General features: G+C 41.3%; 1 protein-coding gene across 2 annotated transcripts; it reads left to right on the top strand.

The window, feature by feature from the left end:
• Positions 1-999: 999 nt before the first annotated feature.
• ACER2 (alkaline ceramidase 2) lies at positions 1,000-19,925 on the top strand. 2 transcript variants are annotated; one of them, XM_054651790.2, is made up of 6 exons: positions 1,000-1,230; positions 6,947-7,061; positions 7,927-8,068; positions 11,814-11,951; positions 15,812-15,949; positions 16,648-19,925. In XM_054651790.2, exons 1-6 carry the CDS (start codon positions 1,123-1,125, stop codon positions 16,832-16,834), a joined length of 828 nt encoding a protein of 275 aa, XP_054507765.1. In that variant the 5' UTR covers positions 1,000-1,122; the 3' UTR covers positions 16,835-19,925. The 2 variants fall into 2 exon arrangements, with proteins under 2 accessions (XP_054507765.1, XP_077027625.1); XM_077171510.1 differs by lacking the exon at positions 1,000-1,230 and adding an exon at positions 1,525-5,300.
• Positions 19,926-21,186: the final 1,261 nt, after the last annotated feature.

Genomic DNA, 21,186 nt, shown 5'->3' with positions numbered 1-21,186 from the left:
GGCTCCTGCTTGGTCCCGGCCCAGGCCTGTCACTGGCTCCTTGAGGCGCCGCTCGCCAGGGAGAAAGCGTTCCTCAGGAGCGGCCAAGGGGACAGCAGGCAGGCGCTTTGGGGCTGGGAGCACTGGCACCTGTAAAAAGAAGCGCCATCAATACGCGACTCACTGGCTTTCGGGGAAGGCGCGTTGTTTGCGCAGTATGAGCGCCTCCCGCCCAGATGGGCTTCCCCGTTCCCTGCCGGCCGTGTCCCGCACTTCCTGCGCACGGGAGCAGGAGCGTGCGGGGAGCGGCCACTCCTCTCCATCGCACGGCTGGAACTGGCCCTGTGTCCTTTGTCCAGTTCTGGCCTCCGCAGCACGAAAGAGACAAGGAGCTACTGCGGAGGATGGTCAGGGGTCTGGAGCATCTGTCTTAGGTGGAGAGACTCTGGGAGATGGGACTGTTTGGTCTGGAGAAGACAGAGAGGATCTCATCAATACATAGGAAAATCTCAAATGTGGGTGCCAAGAAGATGGCGCCAGACAAATTTCAGTAGTGCCCGGTGGCACAGCATAATGTCCCTAAACTAAAACACGGGAAGTTTCACCTTAACATAAAGAATTTCTTTACACTGAGGGTGGCAGAGCACTGGAACGGCTGCCTGGGGAGGTTGTGGAGTCTCCCTCTGTGGAGACACTCAAAACCCACCTGGACGTGTTCCTGTGTCACCTGCTTCAGGTGATCCTGCCTTGGCAGAGAGGTTGGACTGGATCCTCTCCAGAGATCCATTCCACACATAACAATTCTGTGATTCTCTGTGAGATATCTCTAAGCGTACAAGGGCGGCGGGCATGCTGCCCACGCCTGTGGAGCAGCTGGCTGCTCAAAGCCGCCAGGGAGCGGGGAACTGGCGCTCGCACCGCCCGGCACCTTCGGGACAGGCTCGGGAAAGCCAAGCGGAACGGGGCCCCGCTACCTCTGCCCGCGGAGGGCCGGCCCGGGCCCGCCCCGCCCCGCCCCGCCCCGCCCCTTGCGCGGGCGGCGGAGAGGCGCGGGCGGCAGCGCGGTCACCGCCCCGCGGTCACCGCCCCGCGGCGCTGCCGGGCACGGCAGGGCAGGGCCGGAGCGGCGGCCGGGCGGGCGCGATGGGCGCGTTGCTGTGGTGGGACCCGCTGCGGGCCGGCAGCTCGGAGGTGGACTGGTGTGAGGACAACTACACCATCGTGCCTGCCATCGCCGAGTTCTACAACACGGTGGGTGGCGGTGGCGGTGCCCGGCGGAACGGGAGCGGCGGCTGCCTGGGCGCCGGGGGCTGCGGGTGGGCGAGCGTGCGGCGGCGGGCAGGACCCGCTGCAGCCCGGGGCGCTCCTGCTGCCTGCCAGCTCCGTTTCCTGTGGAGTTTTCGTGGGATTGTAGCATGCCCTTCTATGGCTTTCGATTTCTTTTTCTTCTCCGGTCGCTGGCATGCCTAAAATTAAGGAAATTTTTCCTAGTTTTTCAGGTATACGGGGAGATTTTCTAGTCATGCTACTACCGGTAAGTAGTGTGTAGCAGGCCCTGTCCTTGTCTTTGTCGAGACTTGTGGTGGCCAAGCACCAAGTTTTTGGTGCTAGATTGCCCTGGTCTATCACCCATTTACGCAAACAGGTGTCAGTGCCTTGATGGGCATGCATAGCAGTGATGGGTCAAGATTAAAAAGTACTTTGGTGTTTGGAGGCAAAACTGGGTTTCTCCCAGACATGTTTGACTCCAAGAAGGCAAAGGTTTCATGGAGAGTTTGCCTTTAGGTTGCAGGATGAAGTCAGGAGTGGATTTTTGGAAGCGGCAGAGATACCTGTTTCAGAGAGCAACTGAAGTATGGAAGAAAGTGGAATAATGTCATTGTTGCTTCTTTCCAGTTAGTCATAGTTTACCTCCGAGTCCTCTCACACCTTCCCAATACCTCTCAGCTGCTGGAGAGAACTTACAAAAACAGCCAGAGCAACAGAGCCAGATTGCCCTTTACCACATACCTTGGAAAGGGAGAAGTGCTCCTGACATCCTGTTGATGTAAAGAATGGCAGTGACAGATCCACTAGAATAAGATAATCCATTGGGCTTTTGGGTGGTTTGCCCTTCCATGAGAATCACAGGGGCAAACCTGCAAATGCTGTCTGTTTTCTGTTCTATAGGAGGTAGTGTGTGCACAAATGAGGAGCTGGAGCTTCTGCTTTGTCTCTTTTATACTTTAAAGTGGGCAGTGTTTTTTTCCCCCCCAAATTCCATCCTTGTTTGAACTCTGTTTCCCTTTCAAGCCATGTCTCTTTGACTGCCAACACGTAGTGGAAGAAGTAGGTGTCTGGCTTCCCTGGATGGAGTGTGTATCCCAGGAGGTTCTGGACATGCAGAGCAAGTAATTCCATGGTGCAGTGTGTACATTGCTAGCTTGTTTTCTTCTTGTACTTAGCTGCTAAAGTCCTAAAGATGGTGGCTGGTCCATGCCACTGAAGAATTTTGAGGGTGTGTGAGGGAAACTGTCGGCTTTTTTTGTGTGTCTGATGTCACTGTGCAAGAACCAAAAACAAAGGGAGGAAAAGGTCGGGATAAACAAGATATTGAATACAGCAAATGTGTTTTGTAGCCAGCTATGCAGGGGGATGGGTATCCTTCTACTGTATGCACTGGTTCAGTCTGGGGTAGAGTGAATTTTCCTTATAGGCCCTGGTATGGGGGTATGTTTTGTGCTGGAAACAGGGTTGGTGACTCAGGCATGTTTTCATTACTTCTGAGCAGGGCTTACTCAGGCCTTTTCTGCTCCTCACCTCACCCAACTAGCAAGGGGGCTGGGGGTGCAGAAAGCATTTGGAGGGGACACAGCTGGCACAGCTGATTCCAACTGACTCTTTGGATTTCTCAGGCCATATGGCATCATGATCAGCATGTAGAGCTGGAAGAAGGAGAAGGAAGCAGTTGGGGCCTTTAGGCCATTTGTCTTTGCAAATCACTGTTATGTGTGATAGGGGCCCTACTTTGCTGGGGATGGAGAACACCTGCCTATCCATGAGGAGTGCTGAATGAATTCCTTATTTCGCTTTGTTTGTGTGAAGAGTTTATATTTTCTCTATTGGACTGTTCTTATCTCATCCCCCACAAGTTTTTTCACATTTACTCTTCTGATTTTCTCCACCATCCTGCTCTGAAGGGGGTGAACAAGCAGCTGGGCAGTCCATAGTTGCTGGGTGGGATTAAATCACACCACTGCACTGAGCTGATTAGCAGTAGTATAGAAGCTTACCAAAGTGCTAGAAGTTGCACTTTTGTGTCCAGATGAATAACTGAGGCTTCAGACAGGTGGACAGACACAGAAGAAAGTTTGCCCTAGAGCCTGCTGTGTTGTGGCAGCTGTGTACAAATCAGTAAGCTGTACGCTGAAAGAGGAGGGGAACAAGAGGCAGTGTTGAGAGTAGTCATGTTTAGGCTCTCTTCAGCAATACCAAGTTATTGTTATGGCTTGATTTCTCTTTTAGCAACTTCTGAAAATTAAAACAGTGAGTTGCAGTGGATTGATGAGATTGTGCAACTGTGTCCTCAAAAAACCAGATGCTTACAGGACAGTTATGGCCCTACTCTAAAAAGTACCTTAGGTGGCGCCTAAATTATATTCCTTCTGGGGTGGGTTTGTTCTGACTGATTCAAACTCCCTCGAAGTTCCAGGAAGCTCTCTTCAGCAGACCTGAATCTGGCATCTGGGTCATTAAGCTTTAGATTAAAACCTTGCTAATCCGCATTTTAAAATGCCATGGCTGAGGTCAGAGTTGTGGTTGAGGTCTCATGCAATATTCATGTAAGCACAAACTGGAACAGCTTATCTGCTGCTTATGTATTTTTTTAAAAATTAATTATGTATTCTGGTGGGGCTTAAACAGAAAACAAAACAAAATTAATTATGTATTCTAGTGGGGCTTAAACAGAATTAAATCTGTAGGAGAAAACTGTTTGGAAGTTTTGTATAAATTGATCAAACTAATTTTTTAAAACATACACAAGCTAGATTTAACATGATTTTTGTCTAGCTTAAGTGAGGCCACAAAACGCTCTGTAGCTCAAATTGAAGAAATAGTTATAAAAACAGTACTTTTTTTTTCTTTTTTTTCCTTCTGAAATGAATAAAGTAATGTGTTCTGATGCAGTGTAACCCTACTCCACACCATAACAAAAGTCTCCAAATGATCAAAACAATTTTCTCTGTCAAGAGGTATTTACAAAGTAAAAGATATTGCTTATGTTTTAAATACCTGAAAACAGTATTTTTTCCTGGGAGAGTCAGTATCTAGCAATTCAATATGTTGCATTTAGTTATGCTTGTAATTTCCATTTACTGAGGGAATTGCGAGGGTTTTATTCTTCTTCTTTTGCTCCCTGGTGGCATGGAAATAAAAGTTCTAAAAAGTTACGAGGTAGTCTTAAGAGTGTGAGAGTATTTGTACTCTCCCCACCACATCCTTTTTTTACCACAGAAGAGTTTTATTGTATGTGAATGTCATGTTTAGGTACCAGGATGTGGAGGATACACACCCTCTGATGTTACTGGCAGCTGCTTTAGTCCAGTTTTGCTTTCTGCTCAGAAGGACATGGTGCAGTAGGTTTTTCTGTGGTAGTTGAATTCTGCAGCTGCTCTCTGGGAGATGTGATCAATAGTGACAAATACATGAGGACTGCAGGAAACATCTGTGTCAAGACAGTGGCCAGATGTGACTGAAGTTGTATGATATCATGATCTAAGCAAGCCTATTCTTGCTGTCCTATAGGCTTATGTCCTGAATTTCTATTATATAATTAATTAGCTGAAAATTAAAACTAAAGGTCCAGAATTGTATGAAGCCAAAAGAATGGACTGTTACTGCAGGACTGCTTGCCTGTTTTTCTTAACTGTAACATCTAATCATTGCCTTTTGCAGATGCCAAAGGAAATCTTCTGAACTACTGATGTAAATTTTTGCACTTACTGTAATTATCAAAGTATTTGAATTGCACATTACCAAATCATGGAGGCCAATTATGTATTAATATTAAAAAATGCACATGCAGTGTACTTTCTGAAGCCATACTTTAATATTTTTTAGTACTACAATTATATCAGCTTCTGAGATGTTAGGAAATCCTCCTGAGGACCAGTGCAAAGAGTACAAGTCATGCTCAGGCTCCAGTTTGCAAGGGATTTCTTGCGTTTGCAGGCAGGACCTTAGCATGAGTGGGAGTTCATTCCCAGAGGAGCACTACCATAGCACAGAACTGCTCCCTTGTTGGCTAATCCCTTGCATAAATCTTCATTGCTACAGCTGTGGTAAGTAGATCTAGCATGTCCTTCATCATCTTGTTCCTAGGTGGAATAAGGACTTTCTAGCCAAATTTTGATAGGCTGTGATTGCTTGTTCTGATTTTGTTTGCTGGTCAGTTTCAGCTGTAGAGATGGAAAAGTTTACTTCCAAACCACTTGGTTTATAACCACCTATTTTCGCCCCTTGACACCTCCCTTCAGCCTAACTGTATGTAAAAGCCTAAAATGCATAGGGCACTCCCAGGCCCCCAGAGGACTCACTCATATTCCATCATCCCTGCTGTCACTGTAAATGCTTCCTACCTGCTTTGGAGTGAGGGAAGTCTTCCTGTTCTGTGTGTGTGCCAGGACATCATGCACTGGGATCCTGGTCCATGACTGTATTCCCAACTTTGCTGACAGTCTCTGCTGCATGGAGACTGGGTGGGGTGTTTTGTGAATGAAAGTTTCTCAGGTGAACCTGTTTTGTTGAATGTGTAGGTTGCTTTACATGAGTTTAAACAACTTGATCTGCCTCTTAAAATCTTTTCTCAGACTGTGTTAAGAGGTTGACAACAGTAGCTGAATGAAAAAATTCCTATGTTATTCTTTAACTAGTTCTCCAATAAATTTTCATTATTGTTGGCACAAGTTTGTAACCTGTGAAGAGGAAATCTGTCCCAAAGGAATGTTGTTGACCCAGCATTATTTTCTACATCATCTTCAAAGCAGTTTTGTCATGGGTGATATTCTCTTGTGCTTGGGCTCAGCAGGCAAACATGAGAAACCTGAGGCTGGAGACTCCTCCTGTCCTTTGGCCCATTGTGAAGCAGCAATAGAGTCTTTTCATAACTGCTCAATTACTGTGCCATGGCTGGCTCTCAGCACTGGCAGCTCCTCCTACAATGACAGTTCCTGCTAATTGATAGTAAACTGTTTCCAGTATTTACAGAATCATGCTTTAGATTGTTTGTAAGCAAGAAAAACCAGAAAACATGTCTCTATTCAAATCAAGCGTATTAAATTTAAAAATTAGACCACCTAGCAGTGGTCCTAATTATAGCCTTTCCACCTTTCTATAACTAGTTTTCAGTCATGTTCTGTAGTGGAGAACCAAGGGAAAAAATTGAAGTATAAAAGGACTTAAAGCTCCAGGCTCTCTTTACCCTGTACAAAAAGGGTTCTAACTCTTAGCCTAGTGTTGTATTTCAGACCTTCCAGACAATAACTATTGCTCAATAAATTGACTTCCACAAAGCTTGTCTAGCTCTGTCTTGTGTCAGTACTTCTAGTGCTTTTTCCATTCTAGGCTTGATAGCCAGTGAGAGGACAGGTCACTGGTCCTCAATAGCTTGATCTTGTATGCTTTCTGAATTGCCACAGTCTTGAATGTAGATTCTCAATGAAACTCCTTTGGGAACTGACTTGAGTTGTGACTTGAATAGCCACATCTTACCTTGCTGAAAGTTTTTATACTGTTACTAATTTAATGATGTTAAACAAAATAAATCAATGCTTTTGCAAAAACAGCTCAGCATAGGCAGAAATAGAGGGTCATAATTTGTTGAACTGGGGCTTCACTGAATGACAAAATGTTATTATAGAAAGCCTAAAGATATTTAAGATTTGTTTATTTTCTGTCTTTGTGAGACTGTTTGGTTTTTTTTTCCTAGATAAGCAACATCTTGTTTTTCATTTTACCACCCATATGTATGTGCTTGTTCCGTCAATACGCAATCTGCTTCAACAGTGGAATATATTTAATATGGATTCTGCTAGTCGTGGTTGGTAAGTTGATTCCTCTGTATTTGCCAACTCATGTGTGAACTGAGAGAGGACATCAGTTTTTCCTTCTTGTACTTGACTGTTTTTTAAAACAAAGCAGTCCTGACATCTATGGAATAATTTGCTTGTATTGCTTAAAGCCAAAGCGGCCATAATTTCTGGAGGGAAAATGCCTTTTGCAAACTGAGGTTGATGGGAAATTTGACCATAGTTCTGTTCCCTTCCAATCCTTCCTGCATACTTTTTTTTTTTCCTTGTGTTTGGGTTTACTCTGCAACAGTGCTGACCCTCATTGCTTAAATAAGAGCTGAAATGCCAGTGCAACTTAGGAGAGGAATAGAGTTTGTACTGAGAAGGCCCAGAGATGTAGATGTGGGATTCTGAAGTTTGTTCATTCCTGGAGGCACTTCAAGGGGATAATCTGAACCCTCTGGGGTAGTGTGACACTTTCCACCTGTAAATCAGTATCATGGGTAGAGAGTATCCATGATACTGCTGCTTTTTCTCTTTTCTTACCCATTCTTGTGCTATTGAGGAAATTCCAAAGCAGCATTTGGCATTTATTTCTTAATTGGTTTTGCTTTATACTTTTCCATGTGGTATTTCTTCAGGCACATCTTTTCTAGTAGGAGCTGACATTTTTAGCTGCTACTTTTGTAATCTACTTTTGTAATGTACTTTTGTTCATGATTAACAAGAGTATGATAGCTTGGATTGCCTCTTAATAAAGTTGGTGTTTTTTCTAACCTTTTGTAGACCATTTCCTGTAGCTACCATTTCCTGTGAAGTTCCGAGCATGAGCAGGGTGTTTCAGTCTATTCCAGTACTGCAGCTGTTCATAATACTGTCTCTTGATTCATTCGTCCAGGAATTGGATCTGTTTATTTTCATGCTACCCTCAGTTTCTTGGGCCAGATGCTGGATGAGCTGGCTATTCTCTGGGTTCTGATGTGTGCTCTTGCCATGTGGTTCCCTAGGAGATACCTACCCAGAGTTTTTCGCAATGACAGGTAATCGTACAATGATACATGTGCACTTTCATGTTTTTTGAACTTCCTGTGCTAACGCTTAAATCTGCACATAATTGCACCAAGTTATCGGTCTTACCACTGTCACTGCTATTTTTTCTCTCTCCATTGTCTTCCAGTTGCTTGTATCTCATTCAGCCCATTTTGTTAATAATTCCTGAGTCAGCAGTTGCTGGTAGTGGGATTTGTTTCCTGTAACTTCAGGTGATTAGATGAGATAACATGCCTCTAGAAATGTCTGTTCTTGTTGATTCTAGGGAGACTTTTATGATGAGTTTATATAGCTTACAGCTAACGTAGGAGAAGCCATAGTTTACTTCTTCCTTTTGTATATCCTGAAGGATATATACAAGTGAACCTATGGAAGTCGGCTAATGTTCATCTGAATTTTTAAAATGGTGATTAAGAATGCTGTTTTGATATTCAAAGGCTGAGTGTTTCTTTAGAAACCTATTGTTGTAAAGGGATTTTTTTCTTTTTCTTGTAGGTATAAAAAAGTACTTTATAGCCAGTTTAAACCATTTGGTTGTGGTTTGCCCCTCCCCCACAATAAAACCATTGTGTTGCTCTTTTATGCAGTAAAGAAGTTGAGGTAATGGAGAGGCTTGAATTGCAGCATCAGTGTTGTTCTCTCTGAAGATTGCTAAGACTGTTGCCTTTTGCCTTCTTACAGTGTTACTCTCTGCCCGAAATTTTTATTTGTTTGTTTGATTGTTGGGGGTTTTGGTTGGTTGGTTTATTCTTGACAATATGCCAGATTAGAAGTTGCTAATGCATGGAGAGAAGTTTGGTGCCTAGACTGACTATACCTCAAAATAGTTTGCACTGGGTACAGTGTACCTATAATTACTGTATACAGCCTATGTGCATGGCCCACTTCTCTTCAACATCATCATAAATGACTTGGACTTTGACACAAGACTAAGTAAGTTTCATGACCACACTAAATTGGGAGGAGCTGTTAAATTCCTTGAGGGCAGAGAGGCCTCAACAAATGACAGCAATCACCAACCAGGTGAAGTTCAGCAAGAGAAATTGCTTGATTCTGAGATGGGGCAATCCTGGATGTATGGACAGACTGGGAATGAAATGCTGTAAGCAGTGCCATGGAAAGGGACCTGGGGGTCCTGGCAAGTTGAACATGGGTCAGCAGTGCCCTGGCAGCCAGGAGGGCCAACCCTGTCCTGGGGGGCATCAGGCACAGCATCACAGCTGGGCAAGGGAGGGGATTGTCCTGCTCTGCTCTGAGCTGGGGCAGCCTCACCTCAAGTGCTGGGGACTGGTTTGGGCACTGCAATATAAGAAAAACATTAAAATATTAGAGAGCATCCAAAGGAAGGTAACAAGGATGGTGAAGGGCCTTGAGGGGAAGCTGTGTGAGAAGTGGCTGAAGTCACTTGGTTCGTTCAGTTTGGTGAAGACAAGATTGAGGGGAGACTTCACTGTAGTCTTCAACACCCTAGTGAGGGAAAGAGAAGGGGCAGGAGCCAGTCCGCCTTCCGTGGTGACCTGTGACAGGACCTGAGGGAATGGCCTGAAGCTGAGTCAGGGGCGGTTTAGGTGGAATATCAGGAAAAGGTTTTTCACCCCAGAGAGTGGTTGGGCACTGGAACAGCTCCCAAGGGAAGTGGTCACAGCACCAGCCTGACAGTTCAAGAAGTGTTTGGATAGTGCTCTCAGGTATATGGTGGGACTCTTGGGGATGGTGCTGTGCAGGGCTAGGAACTGGAGGTGTTATCCTGCTGGGTGCCTTCCAACTCAGCATCTTCTATGATTCTATGTGGCTTTTTTGCATTGGTGTAAATTTAGTCCTTCTGTATATTACAGTATAATATTATTACAGAACATCATCAACTTAACAAGCTTTAGTGGTATCTTTGTTTATGGTGTGACTCTTAGATGTTCAGTCCAAGTGAAGAATTCAGAGTCCTAAATTTATGTGTAATTTATGTAAACTCTGTAAATGAGTTCTCAGATGCCTAGAGGTTACATTTTGCCAATTAGTGTCTTCTGATATTCCAGGGTAGGTTCACAGTATGGACAAGGACGGTAAACTATTGGTTTGTAAAGGAATAACAACACTTTTGGGGTAAAATACTGTTTCTGTTTAACTTTGTGTTAAAATTGTAAATACTGATATGAAAGATCCTATCATATCCTTTCACTTCTCAGAGAATGTGTCAAAACAGTTACTTTTTAGGGAAGGTCTTGATTCCTTTCTGAAGTATGCAGACACTCTGGGCAACAAACCTGTGCTAGTTTGAAGGCAAACCAGCCAAAGGAATTAACTCCACACAAACATGTTGTGAGGGATTCCAAGTAAGAAGTACAATTTAATAGGAAAAATTTGCAATAAGGGCAATAGTACAGAAACACTGGCTTAAACTGACAAAGTCAGAGTATGACCCTGTTGGTCAGGGTGGTGATAGCTGTCCCATTGGAGTGAGGGATGTGATCTTGTCAAAGCAGTGATCCTGTAGAAAGGTCTGGTTCTTCTTTGGAGGTCCAGTGGTTGTCATTGAGAGCTCTTGTCCCCTGGGAATCCTGTGGTGGTATCGTGGTGTCCCAGGTCCCAGATTATATACAGGTAGGAATGTTAAGTTCTCCCCTCAGAGTGGATATCTTACAATGGGATGATGTAATTCTGTGGCTCATTCTGGGGAGTCCTTGATGGTCCATGAGCGGAGATGACTCTGCTTTAGGCTGAGTGTGCATTGGGCAGCTGTTGGAAACAACTGACCATTAACAGCTCATCAGAAGGTGCTATTGGTGGTGATAGAATGCATACTTTACATTATAACCCAAGACAAAGCCCTAACCTAGAACAGGTTTGGTTAATACTTTCAAGTTTTTTGCTTTGCCTGACTAATCCTCTAGTATTATGTGTATCGTGTGCTCACAGCTGTACTGTTCACTTTGATCATCCTCATCACACTTTGAATTTTCACTGCTGAAAATGTTATCTATGATGATCAATTTGTGATGTATTTATTCATTGAGACATTCATGTCAAATCAGAACTTCCTACTTAAATAGCTTGTTGCTTTCCAGCAGAATGAAAAACTTTAAAGCAAAAGGCAAATGAAATGAGCCTAGCACTTGTGGCCATGGAACGGTACTGTACAAATATATTGAGACCCTACTTCAAACATAGAAGGCCATCCTTGGACAGCAATTTTAAAGAGCTGTGAGCCAATAGTTAAAAGGCAGCGTGGTGATCCTCTTTCTCAGCCATAGACTGGAAGTGGGTTGTTTGAAGTGCAGACCTGGAGTTTAAACAACAGTTAACATATATTTAATTTAAAAGTTGTCAGGCTGTCTATGTAGGGTGCAATAGTGATTTCATATTTGCTAAGAATATACCAGATCTTGGTTTTGTAAAAAAGTCTGGGAATTTCTCACCTACTGTTGAATTTGATTAAGGAAATGTTCCAATTTAGCATGTAAGGTTCAGTGTCTTTGAAGGCTCTAAAAAGATAAAGGAAAGTTAAGTGTATTGTGACATAGCTGTAGAAGTTGAGGCATTAACAATAAGAAAATACCCTAAAAATCCATGTTAAGAGCCTGAAGAATGATGAGACAGAACATTTTCAAAGAAGTACAGTGCTATGCACAGAGGTAGACCTCAGTTTTGTTACCTTATTTTAATAATGTTGAAATTTCTGAGTTTAGTAATTTAAAGTTTTGAATTAAAGGAAGTTTTTCTGCTCATATAAACTCTACTCAGGAGCCGATTTAAAGCTGCTGTGGGTGTCCTGTCTGGAGTTACCACCTGCCTGGCCTTCATTAAGCCTGCCATTAACAACATCTCGCTAATGACGCTGGGAGTTCCCTGCACAGCTTTGCTCATTGCTGAGTTGAAGAGGTAAGTGCAACTCTCCAGAATGCAGGCAGCATTGCCTTCTCAGATCCTTAGGACACTGTGAGATGATATACTATATATGGCTTCAGTGCATGTCACAGCAGATCAGAAATGCTTCTACCACAAGCAAGAGCAAATCTAGTATAAATATTCTTGGCAGTTTAGACATTTTTTTGACAAGGATTTCTTTTCCCTAGGACTTTATAGTAGGTCAGATATTTTCTGTGTGTTCTTGCAACATACCTCTTGCTGTAACCTAATTTAACTCAAATTTGTTTATTCATTGGGAGATTAGGGCCTGGGTTTTGTTTTATCAACAGCATTTTTACTATATATTCTGCATAAGGGTGAGGTGATGGCATGGTTGCAGTCTGGATGCTAGTGGGAGCAAGGCCCAAGCACATGTGGAAGATATTCCAACTCCCAAAGTTGTACTGTAAGTCTTGCATGACTTTGTCATCTGATATGAATAATGTGATGGAGTCAGAGTTACAAAGAGAAGGCTAATCACTACATTTTGGAGGATAGGTGTCAGTCAAGGCTGTAGAAATCATAAAACCAGAATGCAAATAGAGAAGAACCCGAGACTGATTTCCACATTTTAGAGAGTTGTTCTGTTACAGTGATACCAGCAGCTGTCCAGAGACCTTTTTTTCCACTGTGAAAAGGACCAGAGTACTAGCATTTGAACTTGGTTTTTTTCACCTCTTCTCCACTGTCTGAGAAAAATTTTACAACTTACAGTTGCATATGTCCATCAAAACGAGTTAGAACAAAATGTCTTCATTCTAATTGTGTCTGTTAGAATAGAGACTTTCCTGTTTGCTACGTTACCCTGTAATGATCTGCCACTGCTATACGATGGAAGCCTCTCCAAACAATGTTTTGTAAAGGTGTTCATGAGTCGTTTCTCTTTAGGCATCCTTCTGTGTATTTCTGTGGTCAAAGACACTTGGAAACAGCACACAGGTTAGTTGTGGACAAGGTCAGTAGTGGAACAATATTGGTGATGTCTCATTTTGATGATGGCACAAAGAACTACTGACAGGGCAAAGGGACATCTGGTTGTGGCACAGGATAATCTGTGAATTCTCTGTCAGTTCTGTATCAGTTTTCCAGGCATGAGCTCCTGAGAAACTTGAAAGCACAAGTTAGTGTCTCCTAAGTTTGAGTACTGTTGTTTCACATCTAGGAATTGGTATGCCTATCAGTATTTGTTTTTTTAAACTCTTTCTGCAGGGTCATTGTCCTGGTTTGGGAGGAAATCTAGCATCACAAATCCACCCCAGGACAGTCATATATTACTAAAATGTCTGGAGTTTCCTGGTCATGTTTTTTTTAGGGAGAAAACTAAGGACAGAGATAGACCTTCTTTTCCAATTGGTGAATAAAAAGGGACGAGAAGTGACATAGGGCCTTCTCTGGCTGTGCATTGGAATGTTTTAATACCACTGATATTTGTGGATGTATTTGTAAGTGCAAAAGACAAATAAAAAGCTTTTCTTTTAAGCTATGCTGATCCTTTTGAAATTTAAAGGGTTGCATTCTTGTAAACTGGGAGGTAAGGAGTCATCTCATCCCCTTCTGCAGGAGGAAAATCTAACCATTACTTAAAAGATTTGCTATTTTTCCATTCTGTGCTACCATAGCCAGGAGGGGACTTCACATCCAAGTCTGGTGGACTGCAATGGAAATTTTTCTGTGAAATAGGTATTTGGGGAAGAAAAGTTGCTTCTGTTCCGTGCTGAAGTTTTTGGTATTTTAGGCCAAAAGTCCTTGTTGTTTTTCCTATTCTAGGCTGTGTCAGTTTTCTACAGAATTCTGGGGAATCAAAACTACTGAGTTTTCAAATGAAAATTTTTTGCTTTATGTTTGTGTTTGATGAGAAGATAATATTGTCGCAAAAGAGCATTAAGTTCTTAGATGTGGGCCTGGTAAGGTCGAGTGTGTGGCTGGGAAGTATTGTGGGTAGGAGGTGATCAAAAGACTGAAAGGTAGTCAAGTGTCCTTGAAAGACAAAGAAATTGTTAAACTTTATTCTCATTTCTGTCACAACAAGTTCGTTCCTGTGTATCTAAAAAGAAAAAGCTGTACTAGAAGATGATATCAGTGGAAAGGTGGTTGTGTATCCTTTGATTTGCCTACTCCGAGCCATTGAGATTATAATGTCATCAAATTAGTAACTATTTAGGGAGATAATGTCTTCCATGTGCAGATGGTGGCTAGAATATTGTTGCTTAGCTGACTTCTGAGCCTTGAGTAGTGAAGATTTACTGTAGTTTCTGGTCTGACCATTATTATTTGATTCTTCTACTAGAAATCTTCTCTGGGGGGAGCCTTGCTTCATTATTGCTGGTTTCTTTATTCCCTTGACTAAAAGGTTAAGCTAGTTAAAAGTTTAAATATTCCTTAGGATAGAAAGGGAGATATCTGTGTAAAATTCAATTAAACAACATTGCACTGTTTGGAAGAAAAGCTGGAATGCTTTTTTGCAGGTTTCAAGATATCAGAAGATAATGCTGCTGAAAGTGTGTATTTAAGTGTCCCTTAAATAGAAAATGACTGGATCTCACAAGTGTTTGCAGAAATATTGAAATTTGAATAACTGTTTTGTTAAGCAGAGAACATTGTGCAGTGTAGATGAAAGGGAAATGGAAGCGGAAGATTTGTGGGATCCATTATCTTTCAGAATAGAGTAGGATAGGATCAGGATCAGCATGAATGTGTCTTTTAGACCCTCAGCTAACAAGTTCTATTTTAGTTCTTATCAGTGTCCATGTCTGTTGAGAAATAAAAGAAAGGCTACATGTCCAGGTGCTCTTTGCATTACATCTCTTCATTGTAGTAGAAGCAGTCTCCTGCTTCCTCAGCAAGCATGTCCTCACCCATCTGAAGCACAATTACTGCAGAAACTGAAAACTCCGTGATGGGTGATCTCAGAAAACCCAGGAGTATTACAGAGATCAGCAGGCTGTGCTCTTCTTGTTGTGATCTTTCCACCTTAAGGTAGTCCTTTGCAGAACACTCTACAATATTGTCTTAAGTTTATAAAAGTAATTTGCAGTATGTGATGGTGGTACTGAGCAAACCTGTCTTTACAGTCTGTACTTTTGCTATGGCTGATCTTGTACTGGGAAGTAAATCTCCAGTTTTCCTTTGCAGCCTTGAATTCTTTGAACCACGCAGGTTAATTGCCTTTTCCTCTTGGAATTCAGGTAGTCAGGTCCTGACTAAAAGACCTTAAGGTTGAGGCCAAACCTCTTATCCCTCTTAACCCTCAAACCCTCTTAAAAGACATGCAGTTGCATGTGTTTATCTCCTTCAGATATGTCCAGGAAACCCTCATTCTCAATACACACTCCCTTTCCTTTGTCAGAACACACAAGTACTCCACCTCAGTAGTCTAGTTTTATCCATCAGATAAACAAAATTGATTCATGTGCCTATCTGCTTAGGTTCATGGTTTAATGCTGTTAGGAACAGTAGTACCTCTCACTGAAGAATACAAATGCCTTAGCATTAACAGAAGTCTTTATACAGTAACAAATATGAGCAAATCTGAGCATTTGCTGCATGGCTGGTGGTTAATGAACAGCATATGTAGCTAATCACTAGTTACACCCCTTCTTAGGTATAGGATAGTTTGATGTTTGCTGACCATTGATACACTGGTATTTAAGACAATAATGTGTCTTAAAACATAGCTACTGATAAAAAGGTTTGTTTTGTTACATCATCTCTGCCTTGCATCAGAGCCAGACTGTAAATGAAGATAATCTTTTAAGTACATTTATGGTGGAATCATTTTAGTGATGCATGTCTGACATTGTTTTATAAATGTTTATTTATGTTTTTCTCCTTAGGTGTGAAAACCTGCGTGTATACAAACTGGGTCTCTTTTCAGGTCTTTGGTGGATGCTAGCTCTTTTCTGCTGGATCAGTGACAAAGCGTTTTGTGAGATCTGGTCCTCATTTAACTTTCCCTATTTGCACTGTGTATGGTAAGTGGTGTGTATAAAGTCCAGAATTTGATTCAAATGTGATCCATTCTCACCACATTACCCTTTTGTGCTGCTTGTGGCTATTTCTGGTTAGCTCTAGACAGAATACATAGTAAGATTTTATAAGCCCAGAACAAGTCTTGTGCTATTCAGGGTGGCAGATTTAGGCCTGGTCGTATTTTTAAGCCACTACGTTCATTAATTGTAACTGAATTCCTTGCCATCCTGGTTACTAAAAACCATAGCTGTGACTATGAAAACTTAAACTGTCATTGATAATGATGGTAATCCTCATGATGAATGAGGATTAGTGATTAATTAATGATGGTGAAGTGGAGAAGCGGTAAAGGGCTTTGATGCCTTTTCTCTTTTACCACCCAGCAAATCATGGTTGCTTACTTGAGGTGCCATATCTCAGCATTTCTGCACAAATATCACGGGTGCAGAGAGGCCAAAAAACTGGAGCCTGTTTAGACCAGGGATAAACTACAGTTTTTTGGTTTTCTTTTCCAAATATTCTTTGCCTCCATGCAAAGGACAGACAACAATCCTATGGGGGGCTTGTGAGAAGATGCTGAAGGACTGACTGATTTTAAAGTATGGTGATACAGTTGATTACTTTACTGAATTTATGTTACTGATTATTTTTTTCTTTCCTTTTCTTTGTCCTATCTTGGTGTGTGGGTGGCTATTCTCAGGCACATTTTGATTTGCCTTGCGGCATATCTAGGATGTGTCTGCTTTGCTTACTTTGATGCTGCCTCTGAGATCCCTGAGCAGGGCCCTGTCATAAAGTTCTGGCCCAGTGAAAGGTGGGCATTCATTGGAGTTCCCTACGTCACCCTCCTCTGCGCACACAAAAGAACATCTGTGAAGATTACATGAACTTGGAGGCCATGGAATGGGGATGGATTTTCAGCTTATATTCCAGCACAGACAATATTTATATAATGATAAATGACTAGTGTTGTATTTTCTTTTCTTCCTGAGATAGGCAGCACTTCAAGTGTCATAGGAAGAGGAGGGAAGTGTGTTCATTCCTCTCTGAAGAAGAGAGAGGAAGCCAGGAACATGGGGGCACTTGAACACTAAAGTAACAAAATGGCTTCTTTGTTTTTTGCACTGTGTTTTTGATGTAGCATTTCTCTTGATAAAAGCTCTTTTCAAATACCAGGGTCAAAGAATGATCTTTTTGTAGTAGGTCACCTTTGGTGCTTGATCGACTTCTTTTGTAACTTCCTTTGCGAAAGAAGGTAGTCCAAGATGCCTACATGCCATCCTGTGTCCTTCTTAGCTCTGATTTTGCTGCGCTTACACTTGGCCACAAGAGTGTGCTCGAAGCCCATGCTATTCCCAGCCTGGTGCACCCCAGGCTGTGTGGAAACCAGGCTGTGCATCACTTTGGATCACAGAATACATGGTTGCTTCCTCAAGTACAGCAGGATATGAGTGTTTGCAGCTGGATTACTATGTAAGTGCAATTAGGCAGTGTAAATGCAGAGGGAGCTAACAGAAGTCCCTAAAACTATGTAGAAGTTTGAGGATTTTATTGTATTTTCCACTGTCCTGTGAATACTTGTATGCTGCATATTTCCTTCTTGCAGAAATGTCACAGAATCCCTCTCTACCTCTTGAGACATGTTTGGTCTTGAATTTGGCATTGAAGTGCTCACAGAAGTGTGAACATTACCTTCAGTATGATCTCAGGTCAGCATTGACTGACAGTGTGATTAAACTATAAAAACTCCTAGATTGCTAGATGCACATCTAATTTAAGAGCTGACTTCTCACCAATGCATTACAAGTGATGTCAAAAATAGTCCAGAGCTCTGCTAGTTATACTTGGGAAAAAAGTAGATAACTGCTTAAAAACCAAGCTGAAGACCTAGATTTCAGTGAGCAGTGAGATGTAATATTGAATCTTGCATTCTTGCAAAAGATTCAGATTTTCCAGGTTTTTTCAATCCATTTTGTAAAGATTGGGGGTGTCTAGGTCCATTTAGTTTTAAGATTATTAACTTAAAATAATCTTAAGTGTTGAGGTTCAGGAATGACTGTAGGAAAGACTGTAGGTCTTGCAAGCAATTAATACAAGGCCTGTTTAAAAAAATGGTGCAAAGTTAGGCATGTTTTTCAAGTATGAGCAATTGTAGCTGCTAATAGCTGCAGTTTTGGAGAAAAAAGGGTCTACTCACATTCCTCAGAACTCTGATATCAAAACTCTTAAGTGGGTTAAGGCTTTGAATGTACACTTTCATTAATGTGTTATTTCCTTTTTTAGTATTAGATCATGAAATATGATTTTCTCTTTTGTTTACACGTCTTACGTTGTACTTGTTTTTTATCAATGCAAAAATGTACTCTATACTGTGTCATCTTTATGAAAGTTGCTTTTAGCAAGAACTTTGGGCTGAATTAATTTTCAAGCATTTTGAAACCTTTAAAACTTTTGTATTAAAATTTATGCTTAGAAAGCATAGAAGTAAGGTGTATGCTGATACTCTTGAAGCAAATTGTTAGTGGGAGATAAGACTTTTTCATGAGACCTTCAAAATAGATGAGTAGACTACTGTCAGATGACTGCAAAATCATAAAAGCAGCATAAAATTTTTCTAATGGAACAGTTTATATTTATACCACTTGGTAGTAGATTTGAAACATCTTTTTTTTGACATATGGTGATACAATTTTTGTATGAAACCTGTTTATAAAAATGTATGTAGTGATGTTTGTTACTCTTTGAAACACAGCTATTTTTTCCTTTTCCTTCCTCTCCCCCATTTAAGAAATGCTCAGCTTCAAACACTTCTCAGGTATCAAAAGTTCTGTTATTAGATCCTTATACAGGTAGGATGCTGGCTGGAACCCAGCTAAGTTTTCTGATGCCTAACATGGTCCTACTTTGAGTAAGACTTTTTGATAGTGTTTGCTAAATTATTATGTTATGGTAAGTGAGTTATTTTCAGTATTGCTTGGGTACCTAATAACTGCAGACATAGCGTACGATTCAAAAAATTGGAGCCTTTCTACCTAATATTTTGCTTGAAAGCAACCTCTGACTCAAAGGGCTCTAGTTAATCTGCTATCAGTTGCTGTCTTCTACTCTGCAGAGTCTGACTACTCACAAAGAAGTAATTTTGTAATTTAAAAAAATCTCAGTAGGGCATTCAGCTATTGAAGAAGTAAATAAATGCAGATAACAGGCCAAGAATAATCGTCCGTATTTTTATTATCTAGTTATTTTACCCTTTATGGGAGATTTTGTGAACAAAGGTCACTGTGTTGTTCAAAGTTTCACTGTAGAACTGGTTGGAGTATTTTTCTGTAGCAGCAGCTCACCACTTGTAGATTTAGCTATCACACTTTACATTTAATTAGTATTAGCATATATAACTGAAACTATATAACTACACTTATTTTAAAAAATAAAAAACATGCAATTTTTACAAGATTCACAATTTTACAGATTGCACCTACACAATAATATTAGTACTCAAAGAAGTATATGATTGACATACAGAAGGGTTTGTGCACTGGATTGTACAGATTGATAGAGAATGCACAAGGAGCTGTATTACATTGCAGTATAAAGCGATTTGTATGCACCTGCAGGTTTTAAAGGCCCAGAATGTTTTCTTTCCATGCCAGCAGGAAGTGAGTTAGTTCCTGGTGTTTAGCTTCAGTTGGTATTTTAGTCTATTTCGTGGGATGTAATGCTGTGTTGAGTGTATTGTAAATATTGACATGTGATATCCATCATTCCTTTAATGTTGAACTTAAGTTTTTTTACAAAAGGATGTTAGTTTTCAGTGGTAGCAAACACCCAATTCGCAGTCATTAACAACTCAAGAAGTACTGTGTAAGGACTGGTGTAGGATTGGGGGTTTCTCCCGTCTCCATTTAAGTCTGTATACTAAATGTTTGTGGAAAACATGTAATACTTTGCAACATTAAACTGTATTTGGAGCAAATATTATTTGCTTTTTCAGGCATCATGTTTGTGGAGAAGAATTCAGCTGCCAGTATAATGCCTTGAACTATAAGGATAATTGTTTCCTTACAGTTATCAGCAATTCTGACTCAGTGAGGAAGGGGGAGACTACATTAGATTGAAGATCATTAATTAGTGAGATAGTGATTAGTTTGTGTATCAAACTGTTTTTTGCAGCTAGTACAAATATTTGAAAACTGCAAGCCTGTGAATCAATGAAGACAAGTAGCAATAAATGGTTAAAAATGAGTGGCCTGTATTTCCACAAATAGACAAAACTGGGTCAGAGTGTGTACATCTAGGAGAACAAAGCGGGGCTCTTTAGTGTTACCTAAGATTGCACTTTGAATTTAAGGGAGTGATATTGTGGCTACATAGTAGCCTTGCACCTCCCTTCCCCTCCTGCTTCCCTTTTACCATGGTTCCTCTCACATCATTTAAAAGACAATTTTTGAGACATTCATGGTCCTCATAAGCAATTATAATCAAGATAGAAATAACTGTTGTGTGAAAGCATAGCTGTAATTCAAGAATGTTACTCACTCAGAATTAATGTCTGTGGCTGCTAAAAATTCAAAAACAGCTGGTGGGTTGGTTCGTACATTGTTGTGTCACTCAGTCTGCTCTTATGTGGAATTTATGGACATGGTTTCCCATGGAGACAAGAGGAACATCATCATACCACTACACTTCCCTGATAGCTTCAGAGCTCCGTGCTTATTTTGTCCAAATCTGACAAAGGCAAGAGCCTTGCAGGTAATTTTCTACTAACTGTGCAAAAGATCTTCAGGTAAAAAAGCCAGGCCTCTGAGACAAGCTATTGTTAAAATAATAGACAATTTACCCAGTAAGGAAATCTAAGCAATGCTCAGGTTCTGGATTCACTTTTCCTGTGGTTTGTACCAGCTACAGCATCTGGAGCTCCTTATATATGGAAGGAATTTCACATGCTTCTGTTCCAGAGATAGAGGAATTACTTTCTTGTGTAACACACAGAGATCAACATTTTCCTCCAAACTTACAAGGGAGAAACTCCCCCAAGAGGTTGTTTGGCAATGGCTTGTATTGCTGTGCTCCAGGCTGTCAGTTAAACACAGTGCAAGCTGAGAAAGACTGCAGTTTGAAGGAGGTGACTTCCATGTCACAAACTCAGGAACCATAAAAACCTGTTTGTAAACTTCCAGCATGTAGTGAGGAGATGAGTAGGTGTTGGTTAAAAACAAGTTGTGTCTACCTAATTTAGTTT

Source organism: Agelaius phoeniceus, chromosome Z (assembly GCF_051311805.1).
Source record: "Agelaius phoeniceus isolate bAgePho1 chromosome Z, bAgePho1.hap1, whole genome shotgun sequence".
In the NCBI taxonomy this organism is placed as follows: domain Eukaryota; kingdom Metazoa; phylum Chordata; class Aves; order Passeriformes; family Icteridae; genus Agelaius; species Agelaius phoeniceus.
Note: the sequence above shows the minus strand (reverse complement) of the source record. Positions and strands in the feature narration are given on the sequence as shown.